Source organism: Prunus avium, chromosome 5 (assembly GCF_965620075.1).
Source record: "Prunus avium chromosome 5, drPruAviu1.hap1.1, whole genome shotgun sequence".
In the NCBI taxonomy this organism is placed as follows: Eukaryota; Viridiplantae; Streptophyta; class Magnoliopsida; order Rosales; family Rosaceae; genus Prunus; species Prunus avium.
The window spans coordinates 16,869,060-16,885,596 of NC_142288.1; the positions used below are offsets into that span (position 1 = coordinate 16,869,060).

At 39.1% G+C, this 16,537-nt stretch overlaps 4 protein-coding genes across 6 annotated transcripts; 3 read left to right on the forward strand and 1 right to left on the reverse strand.

The window, feature by feature from the left end:
- Window positions 1-314: 314 nt before the first annotated feature.
- LOC110754951 (TMV resistance protein N-like) lies at window positions 315-4,676 on the forward strand. 3 transcript variants are annotated; one of them, XM_088253137.1, is made up of 6 exons: window positions 315-909; window positions 1,165-2,272; window positions 2,362-2,417; window positions 2,535-2,796; window positions 2,898-3,785; window positions 3,874-4,676. In XM_088253137.1, the coding sequence occupies exons 1-6, from the start codon at window positions 431-433 to the stop codon at window positions 4,552-4,554; spliced, it is 3,474 nt and encodes a 1,157-aa protein (XP_088109263.1). In that variant the 5' UTR covers window positions 315-430; the 3' UTR covers window positions 4,555-4,676. The 3 variants fall into 3 exon arrangements, with proteins under 3 accessions (XP_088109263.1, XP_088109262.1, XP_088109264.1); XM_088253136.1 differs by having other exon boundaries at window positions 316-909; window positions 2,362-2,796; XM_088253138.1 differs by having other exon boundaries at window positions 770-902; window positions 2,362-2,796.
- A 2,246-nt stretch (window positions 4,677-6,922) lies between these two features.
- On the forward strand, window positions 6,923-8,294 carry LOC110747553 (protein transport protein Sec61 subunit gamma). Its single transcript, XM_021947704.2, has 3 exons — window positions 6,923-7,116; window positions 7,235-7,350; window positions 8,120-8,294. Exons 1-2 carry the CDS (start codon window positions 7,023-7,025, stop codon window positions 7,348-7,350), a joined length of 210 nt encoding a protein of 69 aa, XP_021803396.1. The 5' UTR covers window positions 6,923-7,022; the 3' UTR covers window positions 8,120-8,294.
- A 750-nt stretch (window positions 8,295-9,044) lies between these two features.
- LOC110754940 (disease resistance protein RPV1-like) lies at window positions 9,045-13,781 on the forward strand. Its single transcript, XM_088253135.1, has 5 exons — window positions 9,045-9,947; window positions 10,204-11,308; window positions 11,398-11,832; window positions 11,958-12,842; window positions 12,955-13,781. Exons 1-5 carry the CDS (start codon window positions 9,469-9,471, stop codon window positions 13,648-13,650), a joined length of 3,600 nt encoding a protein of 1,199 aa, XP_088109261.1. The 5' UTR covers window positions 9,045-9,468; the 3' UTR covers window positions 13,651-13,781.
- A 452-nt stretch (window positions 13,782-14,233) lies between these two features.
- LOC110754950 (acetolactate synthase 3, chloroplastic) lies at window positions 14,234-16,537 on the reverse strand. Its single transcript, XM_021956088.2, has one exon. The coding sequence runs from the start codon at window positions 16,430-16,432 to the stop codon at window positions 14,459-14,461; it is 1,974 nt and encodes a 657-aa protein (XP_021811780.1). The 5' UTR covers window positions 16,433-16,537; the 3' UTR covers window positions 14,234-14,458.

Genomic DNA, 16,537 nt, shown 5'->3' on the forward strand with positions numbered 1-16,537 from the left:
CATTATTATAAGGCAGAATATATAACGTCTCTGCCTCAAAGAGTAATAGAATAATAAGTTCAGAGATTGAAGAGTCTAATAATATTTTTAAATATATATTTGTTCTTTTGATATGGTTGAAGTTTACGGTATGAAGGTTCCTTGAAGCGCTGGTTGAAAGGGACTAGAGAGTAGAACCTTCACTGGGCCGATGAGTCTTTAAGAGTAGAACCTTCACTGGTCCAATCTTTTTTTTTTTTTGTTTTTTTTATGGAGGGTCAAATCTTTGACCCCGCAACCTCTGAAATCTGCAAAGTGTTTGATGGAAGTCCCCAAAGGGGTGCAGACTATTGCTCCAGTTTTATATTAAAAAAAGGGCCCAGACTCGGTTTAAACAGACAGCCCGATACCTCCCCTCCCCCAAATCAGTTTTAGCTCTTTCTTTTTCCAAATGTCAAACCCTAAATCCCCAAACCACCGGTGCACTCATGATGCATTCTTGAGCTTCAGGGGCACAGATACACGCAAGGGATTTACTGATCACCTCTACAGGGCTTTGGAGGTGGCAGGGATCCACACTTTTAGAGATGATGACGAAATCGAGAGAGGAGCAAATATTTCAGCAGAGATTCAAAAAGCAATACAAGAGTCTCGAGTATCCATCATTGTCTTCTCCAAGGACTACGCTTCCTCGAGATGGTGCCTGGATGAACTAGTGACGATCATGGATCGTAGAGAAACTAATGAGCACATGGTTATGCCGATTTTCTATGATGTGGATCCATCCCATGTCAGGAACCAGACAGGAATTTTTGAAGAAGCATTTGCCAGACACCAACAGCGCTTCAACAAAGAGATGGACAAGGTGGAGAAGTGGAGAAAAGCTCTCAGAGATGTTGCAGATTTGGGAGGGATGGTTTTAGGTGATCGGTACTTTTTCATTCCCAAAATGATGCTTTTTAAAGTAGATTATAGTGAAGCTTTTTCTTTAATCTCATGGAGTTGTTAGATGGCAGCACTTCTGTTTTGAAAGTTCATTTACTTAATATCATTCATTTCAACCTATGATATAAATATCAATTCTCTTCTATAAAATAAAAATAAAAATAATAAAGAAATAAGTTTCTTTTTGTTGAAAAAAATAACTTATTGTGCCTTGTGTATTTTGATATCAATAATTTATAGGTCCGAGTCGCAGTTTATCCAAGAAATAGTTGAAGTTATTGGAAATAAACTGGATCACACATGGAATAGGAGAGTAAGAGTCGATCCCTATGTAGTTGGAATAGATTATCGTGTAAAAGGCCTAAACATGTGGTTAGAAGATGGATCAAGTGATGTTGGAGTAGCTGTAGTCAATGGGATGGGTGGAATTGGCAAGACCACCATTGCCAAGACTGCTTATAACCAGAATTTCAATAAATTTCAAGGTAGCAGCTTTCTTGCGGATATTAGAGCAACTTCAAAACTTCCCAATGGTTTGGTTCACTTGCAAAGGAACCTTCTTGCAGATCTCCAAAAGGGGAAAGCAAAGAAAATATACAGCTTGGATGGAGGAATAACAAAGATCAAACGGGCGATACGTTGCAAAAGAGTTCTTATTGCTCTTGATGATGTGGACAACTTGGAACAATTCAATGCAATTCTTGGAATGCGAGAATGGCTTCATCCAGGAAGTAAAATAATCATAACAACTAGACATGAACATTTGTTAAAGGCTCATGAGAATTGTGCAATATTTAAGGTGGAAGGGTTGCATGAGTATGAATCACTTGAGCTTTTCAGTTGGCATGCCTTTGGACAACCCCATCCTGGCGAAGGTTACATGGATCTTTCAAGACCTGTAGTGCAACACTGTAGAGGGGTTCCATTAGCTCTTAAAGTTCTAGGATCTTCTCTCTTTGGAAAAGCTGCAGATGTATGGAAAAATGCATTACAGAACTTGGATGTGATTACTGAAGGAAAAATTCAAAAGATTCTCAGAATAAGCTTCGATTCTCTGCAAGATCATGACAAACGTTTGTTCCTCCATATAGCCTGTTTCTTCATAGGAAAAGACAAGGATTTTTCAACTACAGTCCTTGATGAATGTGAGTTTGCCACAAACATTGGAATTCAAAATCTGGTTGATAGATGTCTGCTGATAATTGATGTATTCAACAAGAAGTTAACCATGCACCAATTACTTCAAGACATGGGAAGGGGAATTATTTGTGAAGAATCGCCTGAGGATCCTGGAAAACGTACTAGAGTGTGGAATAAAGATGCCTCTAATGTTTTGAGAAAATTAACTGTAAGAAATATCTTCTTTTATGTCTATGTATTTGTAATTGTGTTGTGCATGTGACAAGTTACTTACCCAATGTTCTTATTTGTTACCAGGGTACAGAAACTATTAAGGGCCTCATGCTCAACATTCCTAGGTTAATAAAAGATGAGTCTTCTAAGATAATATCCAGTGGAAGTAACAGAAAAAGATTCCACGTTGAAGATTATGATGGAAACTGTTCAAGCAGCCGACGTCGGCTTGGTTTCTTCTCCTGGCAGTCAATTAGTTCTTCTTCAACAAACTCATTTCCTGTATCAAATGAGATAGGTTTCAAAACAGAGGCCTTTAGAAGGATGCACAATCTTGAACTCCTGGTGCTTGATAATGTAAAAATCAGTGGAGGCTATGAAGATTTCCCAAAAAATTTAATATGGTTGTCTTGGCGGGGATTCGCTTTAAAGTCCATACCAACCAATTTTTACTTGGAAAATCTAATTGCTCTTGACTTGCGGAACAGCAGCCTCCAACATGTTTGGAAGGGAACTAGGGTATGCTACTAATATCTCTCTCTCTCTCTCTCTCTCTCTCTGAGACAAATTTAAAGATGATTATATATTTATAGAAACTAATTACTTCTTTTTTAAAACAGTTTCTTCCAAGATTGAAAATCTTAAATCTCAGTCATTCACATGGCCTTGTGACAACCCCTGACTTGTCAGGATTGCCTAACCTCGAGAGATTAATTCTTAAAGATTGCATAAATTTGAAAGAGATGGATGAATCCATTGGAGATTTGGAGAAACTTGTTTTCTTGAATCTAAAAGATTGCAAAAATCTCATGAAGCTTCCAATAAGAATTAGTATGTTGCGATCTCTCCAGAAACTTATTCTCTCTGGTTGCTCAAATCTTGTGCTGCCTGCCAGTATGATCGTTAAAAATCAGTCAGACTCTACACCTAGTGACATGAAGAAACTCAATCTGTTATCTGCAGTTAAATCGTGGCAATCAGTCCGATCATGGGTATTGCCAAGAAAAAATCTCCAACTTACCAGTGCAAGTTTGCCACAATTTTTAAAAAGCTTAGATATAGAGTACTGCAATCTGTCAGAAATTCCCAATGATCTTAGTAGCCTATCCTCATTGGAGTATTTGAATCTAAGTGGAAACCCATTTTTGAGCCTATTAGTAAACATGAATGGTCTTAGTAAGCTCCAGACTCTTTTGTTAAATAATTGCACAAACCTCGAAATGATTCCCGAGCTCCCACCAAGTGTAGAGAGTTTGCTCGCATTTCAATGTACTTCATTGAAAAGAGTACTACTAAACTTACCCGACATGTTAAAAATGATTAGACGTGCGGTTTTTATGTGCGAGAATTTAGTTGAAATTCAAAACGTGTTCAAAACGAGACCGTTAAGAAGCGTCGACTTAGAAATGATCAAAGATATCGGTCTGTTCAATTTGGAATCCATAGGAAGCACTGAAGTTGAAATGCTCAACTGCTTGACACGTACAAGGAGGAAGGGTCCTCTCCAGGTTCTCTCTCTCTCTCTTTCTCATGATTATTTTCTCTGGCCTGTACTGTTTGAACATATATAAATCTCTCCATGCATGCATGAAACAGGGACTGGATGAATGTGGTATATTTAGCATATTCCTTCATGGGAGCGAGGTTCCAGATTGGTTCTGCCACAAGTCGAGCATGGGTGACTCTGAGTTGTCTATAACTATACCTCCACATCGTAATTTGAAGATCCGAGGCCTAAATGCATGTGTTGTATACGCACGAGGTAAGGTTCGTGATGAGGGATGGCAATTGTACTCGGCCTTTCCTATTCTTCACATCAGCAATGAGACCAGGGGTCTTAAGTGGACCTATCTGCCAGTCACAATAGGGTTTCCAAAAGAGAAGGAACATATGTTATGGCTTAGTCATTGGCGATTCGCAAACAATGAATTGGAGGGTGGGGATGAAATACGTGTTTCGGTTAGAGGTGAAGTACGTGTTTCAGTTGGAGAAGAATTCGATATGTTGGCGAAGGAATTTGGAATCCAGGTTGTGTACTCGCAGAATAATAATGAGGGTAGTGTAACTGAAGATATAACCACAATGTTCCAGCATGAAACAACTACCCCTTTGAGCCAGAATCAAGTCGTTGCTGGAGATGTGTCAGCATCAGCATCAAGATTTCATAAAAATAATACAAATAAGGTGGGTGAATATTTTATTTGTAATCATCGATGGCAATTCCACAAAGGAACAAGGGGGTCAATTGACCCCTGCAAACCCAGACATCCACCATAGGGTTTTTTCTATTAAAAGAATTTATTTTTATTTTATTAGATTGTATTTTTTAGTTTGTATGCTATTGTATCTTGGTAAATTGGATTAATTTTTGTGTATATATATATATATTTATTTATTTATTTTTCTTGATTGGTAAATCTTGTTATAATGTGTTAAAAACAGAAAATAAAAAGACAATATTTGATCCCTAATCATGATATATGCGTAGGCAACAGCTCTTCGCTCTTATCTTTTTTTACTAAACAATAGTTTTATGCGGAATACAACCACACAAATACAACAGCAGCTGGTTGAAGTGAGATTCCTACAGTTGGCTCTTTCACTTTCAAATGGTTGTAATACAATCATTCTTAGTAAGGACCGATCACACCAACAATTCATAATTCCTATTTCCGAATTAATTCATATGATATACGATATCTCTACTATTATAAAGTTAGGCTAAAATCATTAGAGTCACACGCTTCACTAAAAAAAGTTAGACAAAAATAACGTCAAAAATCGGGAGAGAATGCGCCATCCTGCAAGAAAAGGGAAGGAGAGAACATAAAACAAAAGCAAGAGTGCACAAGTTATTACACAACTTCTGATCTATGAAATTTATAACTTTCAAGCATTGAGATGTACTAGACTTCTCAAATTAAGTTTTATTTATTTAAATGTTTATGTATTCAGACCAAAGTTCTAAAAGCATTTTAATTAAGATTTTTATCTTCTTTCCTCTCTCATTAATTTTATTTATTTATTAATTCTCTCTTCTTCTTTTTCCGTTTCACTTTTTCTTCTCCCTTCACCTTCTTTGTCCCAACAAAAATTTGCATGTCTCATGTTTCATACATCGTTCTATGTTTCTTATCATGTGACTCATCATGTGATGAGAAAGATAGAGAGAAAGGTGCTTCATCCCTGTGTATCTATGTGTCTCTCTCTTTCTTCTCCAATATTTGTCCTCGCCCTACTATCTTCTTTTCTTTAGTTTTCTGTTTCGCTACTAATAACTTTCTTGAAGCAAACAAAATGGTTGGGAACAAGTTGTGGTTGAGGGTAATGAACGAGCAAAGCATGAAGTAGCATATTCCAATCCAAACCCATGATTTAGAGACCATGTTTGGTGACTAGTATTGGATTGGATTGGATACTCCCCATCTTTAAAGCATGTTTAAGGAAGAATGATTTTTTTTTTTTTAACCAAGTTGAAGGTAGAATATGAATTACTCAAGAAGAAAATTTATCCCATCTAATCTTGCCAAAATGGTAGGATAACAACCTTATAACTAATCTCTCCTAATCCCCATAACATAGAAAGTCATTCACCCCCACCTTCATTTCCTCCTTCACTATACCTTAGATTTGTTGACTTTTTTCAATCCAATCCAATACTAGTCACCAAACATGGCCAAAGAGCCAAACTAATGGACCCAACTTAGAGATGATTCTGCCTTCGGTCTTGTGGGCCATTCGACAGGGGAGAGCGAGATATGCAAAAAGAAGGGAAAGAGCACGGTAAGACCTTAGGCACCGGTATGATACCCGCCAAAGGCCCTCCAATACTTAAGTAAGCCGAAGGAGAAAGGAGATAAGTAATTGGACAGAGTAAAGGTACTTGTGCCAAGTTACTATTACCTAGTGTCTTGGGGCAAGAGCCCTATTTATAGATCCTTGGGGGGGAGCACCTCGAGTTGTATTTCGATGTGGAATTGTGGACATTGCTTGAGAGGCTACCACGTGTCCATGTATGGGATAGCTTGTGAGGCGTCTTTGGCAATCCACTTTGGCAGCAAGGTTACCAAAGGTTAACTTAGCCGATGGAAGTTTGTGGGCTTTAGCAACTAGTCTAAGCCTCATGGGCCATTGTCTGATGCCGCGTGTCTTGATGAGAGAGTTCGGTTAGATATGATACAAACAAGCAAAATGCATAGCAAATGAGGAGGTCGATGGCACGACACTTGCATTGTGATGGCTCTTCAACAGTTCAAATGCAACAAAGGGTACAATTTTGTTGCACATAAAGGACTGGTATTGCATCTCAAAAGCTTGATAGCAATGATTTAAAGACCAGAAGAGAAACTTGCTCAAGTAATAGATTGCTCAAGTGTACGCGTCCTAACGTTAAGAATAAATTTCATCTTAAAATTTTGCTTGTAAAATTGGAGTGTTTTTTAACCAAATATCACTTGTCGTCTACGTTGTGTTCGAACGGCTTCAAGATTTTCTCTGTTTGGGCTTATGCAATTGTTGCCTTAGGCCTCTAGCTACTCTATGTATTTGGGCTGACTTGGGACGAATTTCTTTCCAAATTGGGCCCCTTTGAATTTTCATCGGCCTAAAAGAAGAAACAAAATGAAGCTTTGAAAACAAATTAAAATCCTCCATTTTTGACCACTGTCCTAACTTTGTCTTCGACTACGTCTCCGTTTCCTACATATCTCTCTCTCTCTTTCTCTCACCCAATTTGCTCAGAGAAAATGGACGCCATAGATTCAGTAGTGGATCCGCTCAGAGAGTTCTCCAAGGACAGCATTCGGCTGGTCAAGAGGTGCCACAAGCCGGATCGCAAAGGTAACTTTATACGTATAAATATTCAGATCTGTATCTTTCCAGATCGGGTTTAATGGAAATTAGGGTTTTCGATTTTGTTATCTGTAATTGATGGATTTGATGATCAATTGTGGTGCAGAGTTCACGAAGGTCGCGCTCCGTACAGCGATCGGGTTCGTGGTGATGGGATTCGTTGGGTTTTTCGTGAAGCTGATCTTCATCCCCATCAACAACATCATTGTTGGATCTGTTTAGGTATGGAATTATATCTGAATCTTCGTCTGATCGAATTCATTGATTGAATTATTGAGATTAATTTGCATGCATTTGATATCTGCTTGATTTTTTGTCCGTAATTTTACCAAGAATTTTTTAATGATGTTTAGTTTGTAAATACGAGTCTTTGAATATTAGGACTCAGATCAATTTGTCTTGGGCAAGTGCTTGCAAAATTGAATGTCAAATCGTGTTTTTTGTTCAATTTTATGAACGAATCCAAAATATGGAGCTGGCATATACAATATGTTTCAAAGGGTCTCTAATATCGAAATTCTTATCAAGTTTTGGTTGAGCTTTTTGGCGCATGGGTTTGAACTTTTGAGTGTTTCACCACATTATGAGTAATTCTAGGGTTTGGGGTAATTGGCCATTGGTTTTGCATATGTAGATGAGGGGATGTTGTAATAGGAAGATTTTCTTCTTGTGGCATGATCGAGAAGTTTGAGTTCTGGTTTTACCATGTTGTGGTGTATTCTACTGCCTCATGTGTATATCATAGAGTTGGATATCAAACCCAGGGCAGTTAACTCAAGCATTGATTACATGTGCAACCAAACTTGTCCAATATCCATTCGACTTGAACGATTTTCGTTAGTTAAATATTTTGATTTAGTAATGTCTATTGATATTAGTGTCATTTTAATACAGTTTTTTAGATAGTAGTGTTTTAATAACTAGTTCTTATCTTTGGTTGTAGAGTAAGATGTGGATTGTTGACTGATTTTTCTTTTTTATATAATTGCAGGTCATGTGCTGAAGTTAGAATGATGATAGGTGCTGCAACTTGAATTCACTAAGAAAGCAGTAGCTTTTAGTTCTCATTTGGTTCCTTTTGAGATACGTTTGCTTTATTTCTGTAAAACCATGATACATGCACTTTCGAGTTTTCCATAATTGAGACCTCATCTTTTTTCGTTCAATTTAAATTTTGATGCCCTGGATTTGGTTTACCAACTTTTCGTGGCACTCTTTAACCAACAAAGAGCAGCCACGGTGATAATGGCCAAAACGATATTGAAATGCTGAATTTGATGGGCTGTGTCGATTAAGCTTATGCATGTTAATCAAATTAGCAGGCACCATGTATCTCCCATCTTCAAGAACCAACCGGTTCTCTGGGCGGTAGAACTGGGGGGCTGCTCCAAGTTCTGCTTTAGTTTGCATGATCTTCATGGTTGTATTTGCTACCAAATGTCCAGGATCCAATAGAACTAGGGCTGTTCTGAGTTTTGCTTGAGTTTGCAAGATCTTTATGGTTGTAGAACTGGGGCTGCTCCAAGTACATTTTGTTATTGACATGTTATGATAATGAATTGATAACAGGTACATTCTGTTATTGTCAATGATAATACGATATCAACAATCTATCCGTTAAATAATAAAAACTGAGTCATTTAGATCCATATAAATAGCTTCATTGCATCACCCTCTTAGCTTCCTCTCTTCAGCAAAAGGTCACAAAGAAATCAGTTTCCCTGTGTTAAGATCCTGAAGGATAGAGTGGGATTGATGGTTCGAGGATTTGGCATACAAGTAAAAGCCAGAACGAGAAATATTTGTGTGCCCGGATAGCACTATTTTGTTATTCCAGCCAATCACGCTAATTACTTTTCTCACTTCGCATAGCGTGATTGGCCTAATTCATCATGCTCTAATAGCAACCCTTTGAATATACTTTTAAAAGTACTGGTCTTATTTTATTCTTTCCTTTCCTGGGTAGAAGACAACCCTTTGGTTCAGGGACGGATCTACAGATGAGTGATATGTAAAACCCATATGGAACAACAATGTAAAGGACGATAGGAACAAGAAGCATATTCTGTTTTAATTGAAGGGCTTGAAAAACAATGTAAAGGACGATTGGTATAGAGGGACTGGCCCTTGGATGTGTGGTCAAGTGACCCCTGCAACCTATGAAATCTGCTATTGAAGGGGAGAAAATTGACCCCTGCAAAGTGGTTGATGAAAGTCCCCAAAGGGGTGCAGACTGTTGCTCCAGTTTTATATTAAAAAAAAGGGCGCAGACTCTGTTTAAACAGACAGCCCGATACCTCCCCTCCCTCAAATCAGTTTTAGCTCTTTTTTTTTTTCCAAATGTCAAACCCTAAATCCCCAAACCACCGGTGCACTTATGATGCATTCTTGAGCTTCAGGGGCACAGATACACGCAAGGGATTTACTGATCACCTCTACAGGGCTTTGGAGGTGGCAGGGATCCACACTTTTAGAGATGATGACGAAATCGAGAGAGGAGCAAATATTTCAGCAGAGCTTCAAAAAGCAATACAAGAGTCTCGAGTATCCATCATTGTCTTCTCCAAGGACTACGCTTCCTCGAGATGGTGCCTGGATGAACTAGTGACGATCATGGATCGTAGAGAAACTAATGAGCACATGGTTATGCCGATTTTCTATGATGTGGATCCATCCCATGTCAGGAACCAGACAGGAATTTTTGAAGAAGCATTTGCCAGACACCAACAGCGCTTCAACAAGGAGATGGACAAGGTGGAGAAGTGGAGAAAAGCTCTCAGAGATGTTGCAGATTTGGGAGGGATGGTTTTAGGAGATCGGTACTTTTTCATTCCCAAAATGATGCTTTTTAAAGTAGATTATAGTGAATCTTTTTCTTTTATCTCATGGAGTTGTTAGATGGCAGCACTTCTGTTTTGAAAGTTGATTTACTTAATATCATTCATTTCAACCTATGATATAAATATCAATTCTCTTCTATAAAATAATAATAAAAATAATAAAGAAATAAGTTTCTTTTTGTTGAAAAGAAATAACTTATTGTGCCTTGTGTATTTTGATATCAATAATTTATAGGTACGAGTCGCAGTTTATCCAAGAAATAGTTGAAGTTATTGGAAATAAACTGGATCACACATGGAATAGGAGATTAAGAGTCGATCCCTATGTAGTTGGAATAGATTATCGTGTGAAAGGCCTAAACATGTGGTTAGAAGATGGATCAAGTGATGTTGGAGTAGCTGTAGTCTATGGGATGGGTGGAATTGGCAAGACCACCATTGCCAAGATTGCTTATAACCAGAATTTCAATAAATTTCAAGGTAGCAGCTTTCTTGCAGATATTAGAGCAACTTCGAAACTTCCCAATGGTTTGGTTCACTTGCAAAGGAACCTTCTTTCAGATCTCCAAAAGGGGAAAGCAAAGAAAATATACAACTTGGATGAAGGAATTACAAAGATCAAACGGGCGATACGTTGCAAAAGAGTTCTTATTGCTCTTGATGATGTGGACAACTTGGAACAATTCAATGCAATTCTTGGAATGCGAGGATGGCTTCATCCAGGAAGTAAAATAATCATAACAACTAGACATGAACATTTGTTAAAGGTTCATGAGAATTGTGCAATATTTAAGGTGGAAGGGTTGCATGAGTATGAATCACTTGAGCTTTTCAGTTGGCATGCCTTTAGACAACCCCATCCTGGCGAAGGTTACATGGATCTTTCAAGACCTGTAGTGCAACACTGTGGAGGGGTTCCATTAGCTCTTCAAGTTCTAGGATCTTCTCTCTTTGGAAAAGCTGTAGATGTATGGAAAAATGCATTACAGAACTTGGATGTGATTACTGAAGGAAAAATTCAAATGATTCTCAGAATAAGCTTCGATTCTCTGCAAGATCATGACAAACGTCTGTTCCTCCATATAGCCTGTTTCTTCATAGGAAAAGACAAGGATTTTTCAACTACAGTCCTTGATGAATGTGAGTTTGCCACAAACATTGGAATTCAAAATCTGGTTGATAGATGTCTGCTGATAATTGATGGACTCAACAAGTTAACCATGCACCAATTACTTCAAGACATGGGAAGGGGAATTATTCGCGAAGAATCGCCTGAGGATCCTGGAAAACGTACTAGAGTGTGGAATAAAGATGCCTCTAATGTTTTGAGAAAATTAACTGTAAGAAATATCTTCTTTTATGTCTATGTATTTGTAATTGTGTTGTGCATGTGACAAGTTACTTACCCAATGTTCTTATTTGTTACCAGGGTACAGAAACTATTAAGGGCCTCATGCTCAACATTCCTGTGTTAATAAAAGATGAGTCTTCTAAGATAATATCCAATGGAAGTAACAGAAAAAGATTCCACGTTGAAGATTATGATGGAAACTGTTCAAGCAGCCGAAGTTGGCTTGGTTTCTTCTCCTGGCAGTCAATTAGTTCTTCTTCAACAAACTCATTTACTGTATCAAATGAGATAGGTTTCAAAACAGAGGCATTTAGAAGGATGCACAATCTTGAACTCTTGCTGCTTGATAATGTAAAAATCAGTGGAGGCTATGAAGATTTCCCAAAAAATTTAATATGGTTGTCTTGGCGAGGATTCGCTTTAAAGTCAATACCAACCAATTTTTACTTGGACAGTCTAATTGCTCTTGAGTTGCGGAACAGCAGCCTCCAACATGTTTGGAAGGGAACTAGGGTATGCTACTAATCTCTCTCTAGCTCTCTCTCTCTCTCTCTCTCTCTCACACACACACACACACAGAGACAAATTTAAAGATGATTATATATTTATAGAAACTAATTACTTTTTTTCTAAAACAGTTTCTTCCAAGACTGAAAATCTTAAATCTCAGTCATTCACATGGCCTTGTGACAACCCCTGACTTGTCAGAATTCCCTAACCTCGAGAGATTAATTCTTGAAGATTGCATAAATTTGAAAGAGGTGGATGAATCCATTGGAGATTTGGAGAAACTTGTTTTCTTGAATCTAAAAGATTGCAAAAATCTCATGAAGCTTCCAATAAGAATTAGTATGCTGCGATCTCTCCAGGAACTTATTCTCTCTGGTTGCTCAAATCTTGTGCTGCCTGCCAGTATGATCGTTAAAAATCAGTCAGACTCTACACCTAGTGACATGAAGAAACTCAGTCTGTTATCTGCAGTTAAATCGTGGCAATCAATCCAATCATGGGTATTGCCAAGAAAAAATCTCCAACTTACCAGTGCAAGTTTGCCACAATTTTTAAAAAGCTTAAATATGGCATACTGCAATCTGTCAGAAATTCCCAATGATCTTAGTTGCCTATCCTCATTGGACTATTTGAATCTAAGTGGAAACCCATTTTTGAGCCTATCAGTAAACATGAATGGTCTTAGTAAGCTCCAGATTCTTTTGTTGGATGATTGCACAAACCTCGAAATGATTCCCGAGCTCCCACCAAGTGTAGAGATTTTGGGCGCATGGCGATGTACTTCATTGAAAAGAGTACTACTAAACTTACCCAACATGTTAGAAACAATTACAGATGCGCTTTTATATTGCGAGAATTTAGTTGAAATTTCAAAGGTGTTCAAAACGAGACCGTTGAGAAGCGTCGATATAGAAATGATCAAAGATGGTCTGTTCAATTTGGAATCCATAGGAAGCACTGAAGTTAAAATGTTCAACAACATGACATTGACAACAAGGAAGGGTCCTCTCCAGGTTCTCTCTCTCTCTCTCTTTCTCATGTATTGTATAGTTTTTTATGATGATTATTTTCTGTGGCCTGTAATATTTGAACATATAAAAATCTCTGCATGCATGCATGAAACAGGGACTGGATGAGTGTGGTATATTTAGCATATTCCTTCATGGGAGCGAGGTTCCAGATTGGTTCTGCCACAAGTCGAGCATGGGTGACTCTGAGCTGTCTATAACTATACCTCCACATCGTAATTGGAAGATCCGAGGCCTAAATGCATGTGTTGTGTATGCACAAGGTAAGCATCGTGGTGAGGGGGTCCTTCCCATTCTTTACATCAGTAATGAGACCAAGGGTCTTAAGTGGACCTATCTGCCAGTCACAATAGCGTTTCCAAAAGAGAAGGAACATATGTTATGGCTTAGTCATTGGCGATTTGCAAACGATGAATTGGAGTGTGGGGATGAAGTACGTGTTTCGGTTAGAGGTGAAATAAGTGTTTTGGATAGAGGTGAAATACGTGTTTCGGCTAGAGGTGAAATAAGTGTTTCGGATAGAGATGATGAATTCGATATGTTGATGAAGGAATTTGGAATCCAGGTTGTGTACGAGCAGAATAATAATGAGGGTAGTGTAACTGAAGATATAACCACAATGTTCCAGCATGAAACAACTACCCCTTCGAGCCAGAATCAACTCGTTGCTGGAGATGTGTCAGCGTCAACATCATGGTTTCATAAAAATAATACAAATAAGGTGGGTGAATACTTTATTTGTAATTATGATGAATTGTGGAGGAGCCAATTAAGGCCTACAAAGGTCACTTGACCAACATTTAGAAAATATTTTTCTCTATGTTATCCAAATTGTTTTATAGCTATACTTATTATTGACCATTCTCACAAATGTAAATTGTTTACAATGAACATGAATATGATCTATATTTGTTTTCATGTCTTCATATGTCTTTTATGTGTGTGTGTCATGGATTTTATTTGATTTTCTCATTCTATCTAAAATGAATCAACTTTTGATACTCTTTCATTATTTTTAGGTTGCTAGAATTTGGGTTACACTTATTAAGATATTAAATTTGTGATATTGAAATTTAATTATTATAATGAATTCTTATATATATTTTCCTATAAAAACTAAGTTCATTATAATTATAAATCTATTTAAAGTTGACCTCCTTGATAGAATTCCTAGCTCCGCCATTGCTTGGGTTGATATTTGTTATTTTTTATTATGAATTATCACATCAAATAAGATTTTGGCCAAGCATCCAAAACTCCTATGTCGTTCGAAAAATAAATTTAAAAAATGCTTTAAAGGAGACCTTAACAACCATGGTATGTCATCTTCTGTTTGTGGTTTCTGTCAATTCCACAGGCCAAACAAAATAAACACATGAACAAAGAGAACAATACTTTTATAAAATAGAATTGACATAAGTGAAACGCGAGATAGCAGACACAACACATGACTTTAAGCTAAGGAACTTTAAACGTACTTCATAATTACTCAAAGTAGAACTTGTTCAAACTAATACTAGTACAAAAACTAAAGATTTTTTTTTTTAAGTACACCTCTAACTTACACTCTTACGCATGAAAAACGGATGCTTGCAAAGAAATCAATAACTTGATCTCCCATCACCCTCAGTTATCACGTCTTTGAAAGCACCGCCGCTTGGAATCATAGGCAGGACATGCTCTTGATGGGGTACGATTACATCCAACAAGTACGGACCGGGAGTGTCCAACATTTTCTGAATTGCAGCTTTAAGATCTTCCTTCTTCGTCACACGGGCAGCCGGTATCCCACAAGCATCTGCAAACTGCAGCATATTCGGGAATATCTCAGATTCATTTGATGGGTTCCCTAAGTAAGTGTGAGCTCTGTTAGCCTTATAGAAGCGATCCTCCCATTGCACAACCATACCCAAATGTTGATTATTCAACAGCAAAATCTTAATGGGAAGTTTCTCCACACTGATGGTGGCCAATTCCTGGACATTCATAATGAAACTTCCATCACCATCGATATCAACAACGATAGAATCCGGGTTTGCAACAGCAGCCCCAATAGCAGCAGGCAATCCAAAACCCATAGCTCCTAATCCCCCAGATGTCAACCATTGGCGAGGCCTCTTATACTTGTAAAACTGAGCTGCCCACATTTGGTGCTGCCCAACACCAGTGCTTATAATCGCATTCCCATCAGTTAACTCATCAAGAACCTGAATGGCATTCTGGGGAGAAATGGATTCTCCAAAAGTCTTGAAACCCAATGGAAACTTCACTTTCTGCTCTTTCAGCTCTGCCCTCCAAGCCGAAAAATCAAGTTGGACGTTTCTCTCTTTCCCCTCCAATATCCTATTCAATCCTTCCAACGCCAATTTGACATCAGCACAAACCGACACATGCGGCTGCTTATTCTTTCCAATCTCTGCCGAATCAATATCAATGTGGACAATCTTAGCCCGACTAGCAAAGGCCTCTAACTTCCCGGTAACACGGTCATCAAACCTCACCCCAAATGCAAGCAATAAATCAGACTTATCCACAGCATAATTAGCATAAACAGTCCCATGCATTCCAAGCATTTGGAGTGACAATTCTTCGTCGTTGCACGGGTATGCCCCGAGACCCATCAAAGTACTGGCAACCGGGATCCCAGTAAGCTCCACGAACCGCCTTAACTCCTCACTGGAGTTCAAACACCCGCCACCAACATACAACACTGGTCTCTTGGACTCAGACACCAACCTCACAATCTGCTCCAAATGATCCTCATTGGGGGTCTTGGGCAACCTAGACATATACCCAGGTAACTTAATGGGTTGATCCCAATTGGGAACCACAAGCTGTTGTTGCACATCTTTGGGTATATCAATCAACACGGGGCCGGGTCGACCCGAGGTAGCTAAGAAAAAGGCCTCACTAACAACCCTAGGAATGTCCTCTACATCAAGAACAAGATAATTGTGCTTGGTGATTGATCTTGTTACCTCAACAATTGGGGTCTCCTGAAACGCGTCCGTACCGATCATTCTTCGGGGGACTTGGCCTGTGATTGCCACCACCGGAATGCTGTCCATGAGCGCGTCGGCGAGGCCGCTGACCAAGTTTGTTGCGCCGGGCCCGGAGGTTGCAATGCACACGCCGGGACGTCCTGACGCACGAGCGTAGCCCTCTGCCGCAAACACGCCGCCTTGTTCGTGGCGCGGGAGGACGTTGCGGATGGTGGAGGAGCGCGTGAGGGCTTGGTGGATCTCCATGGATGCCCCGCCAGGGTAGGCGAATACATTGGTCACGCCTTGCCGCTCGAGCGCCTCAACGAGGACATCGGCGCCTTTTCTGGGCTCGTCAGGGGCAAATCGGGAAATTTTGGTTTCTGTGTCTGGAGGGTTAGTGGTGGTGATGGTGGTGGTGGCGGTCTTGGAGGAGAGAGAGTTGGAGATTTGGAGGTGGCGGAGGAAAGTGGGTTTTTGGGGATGAGGAGAGAAGGGGAGGGTGAATCTGGAAATGGGGTTTGAGGATTTGGAAGAAACAGGGAAAGGAGAGGGTTTTGAGGAGGAACAGGAGGGTGGAGCAATGGCCGCCATTGTTGAGAAGCTGAGAATGCGTCAGAGAGAGCAGAGAGTGAAGTGAATTGATAGTTTCAGGGGTGGCTGCTAGACTAGGGAGTTTCGTGACCAAGAGATTCAATT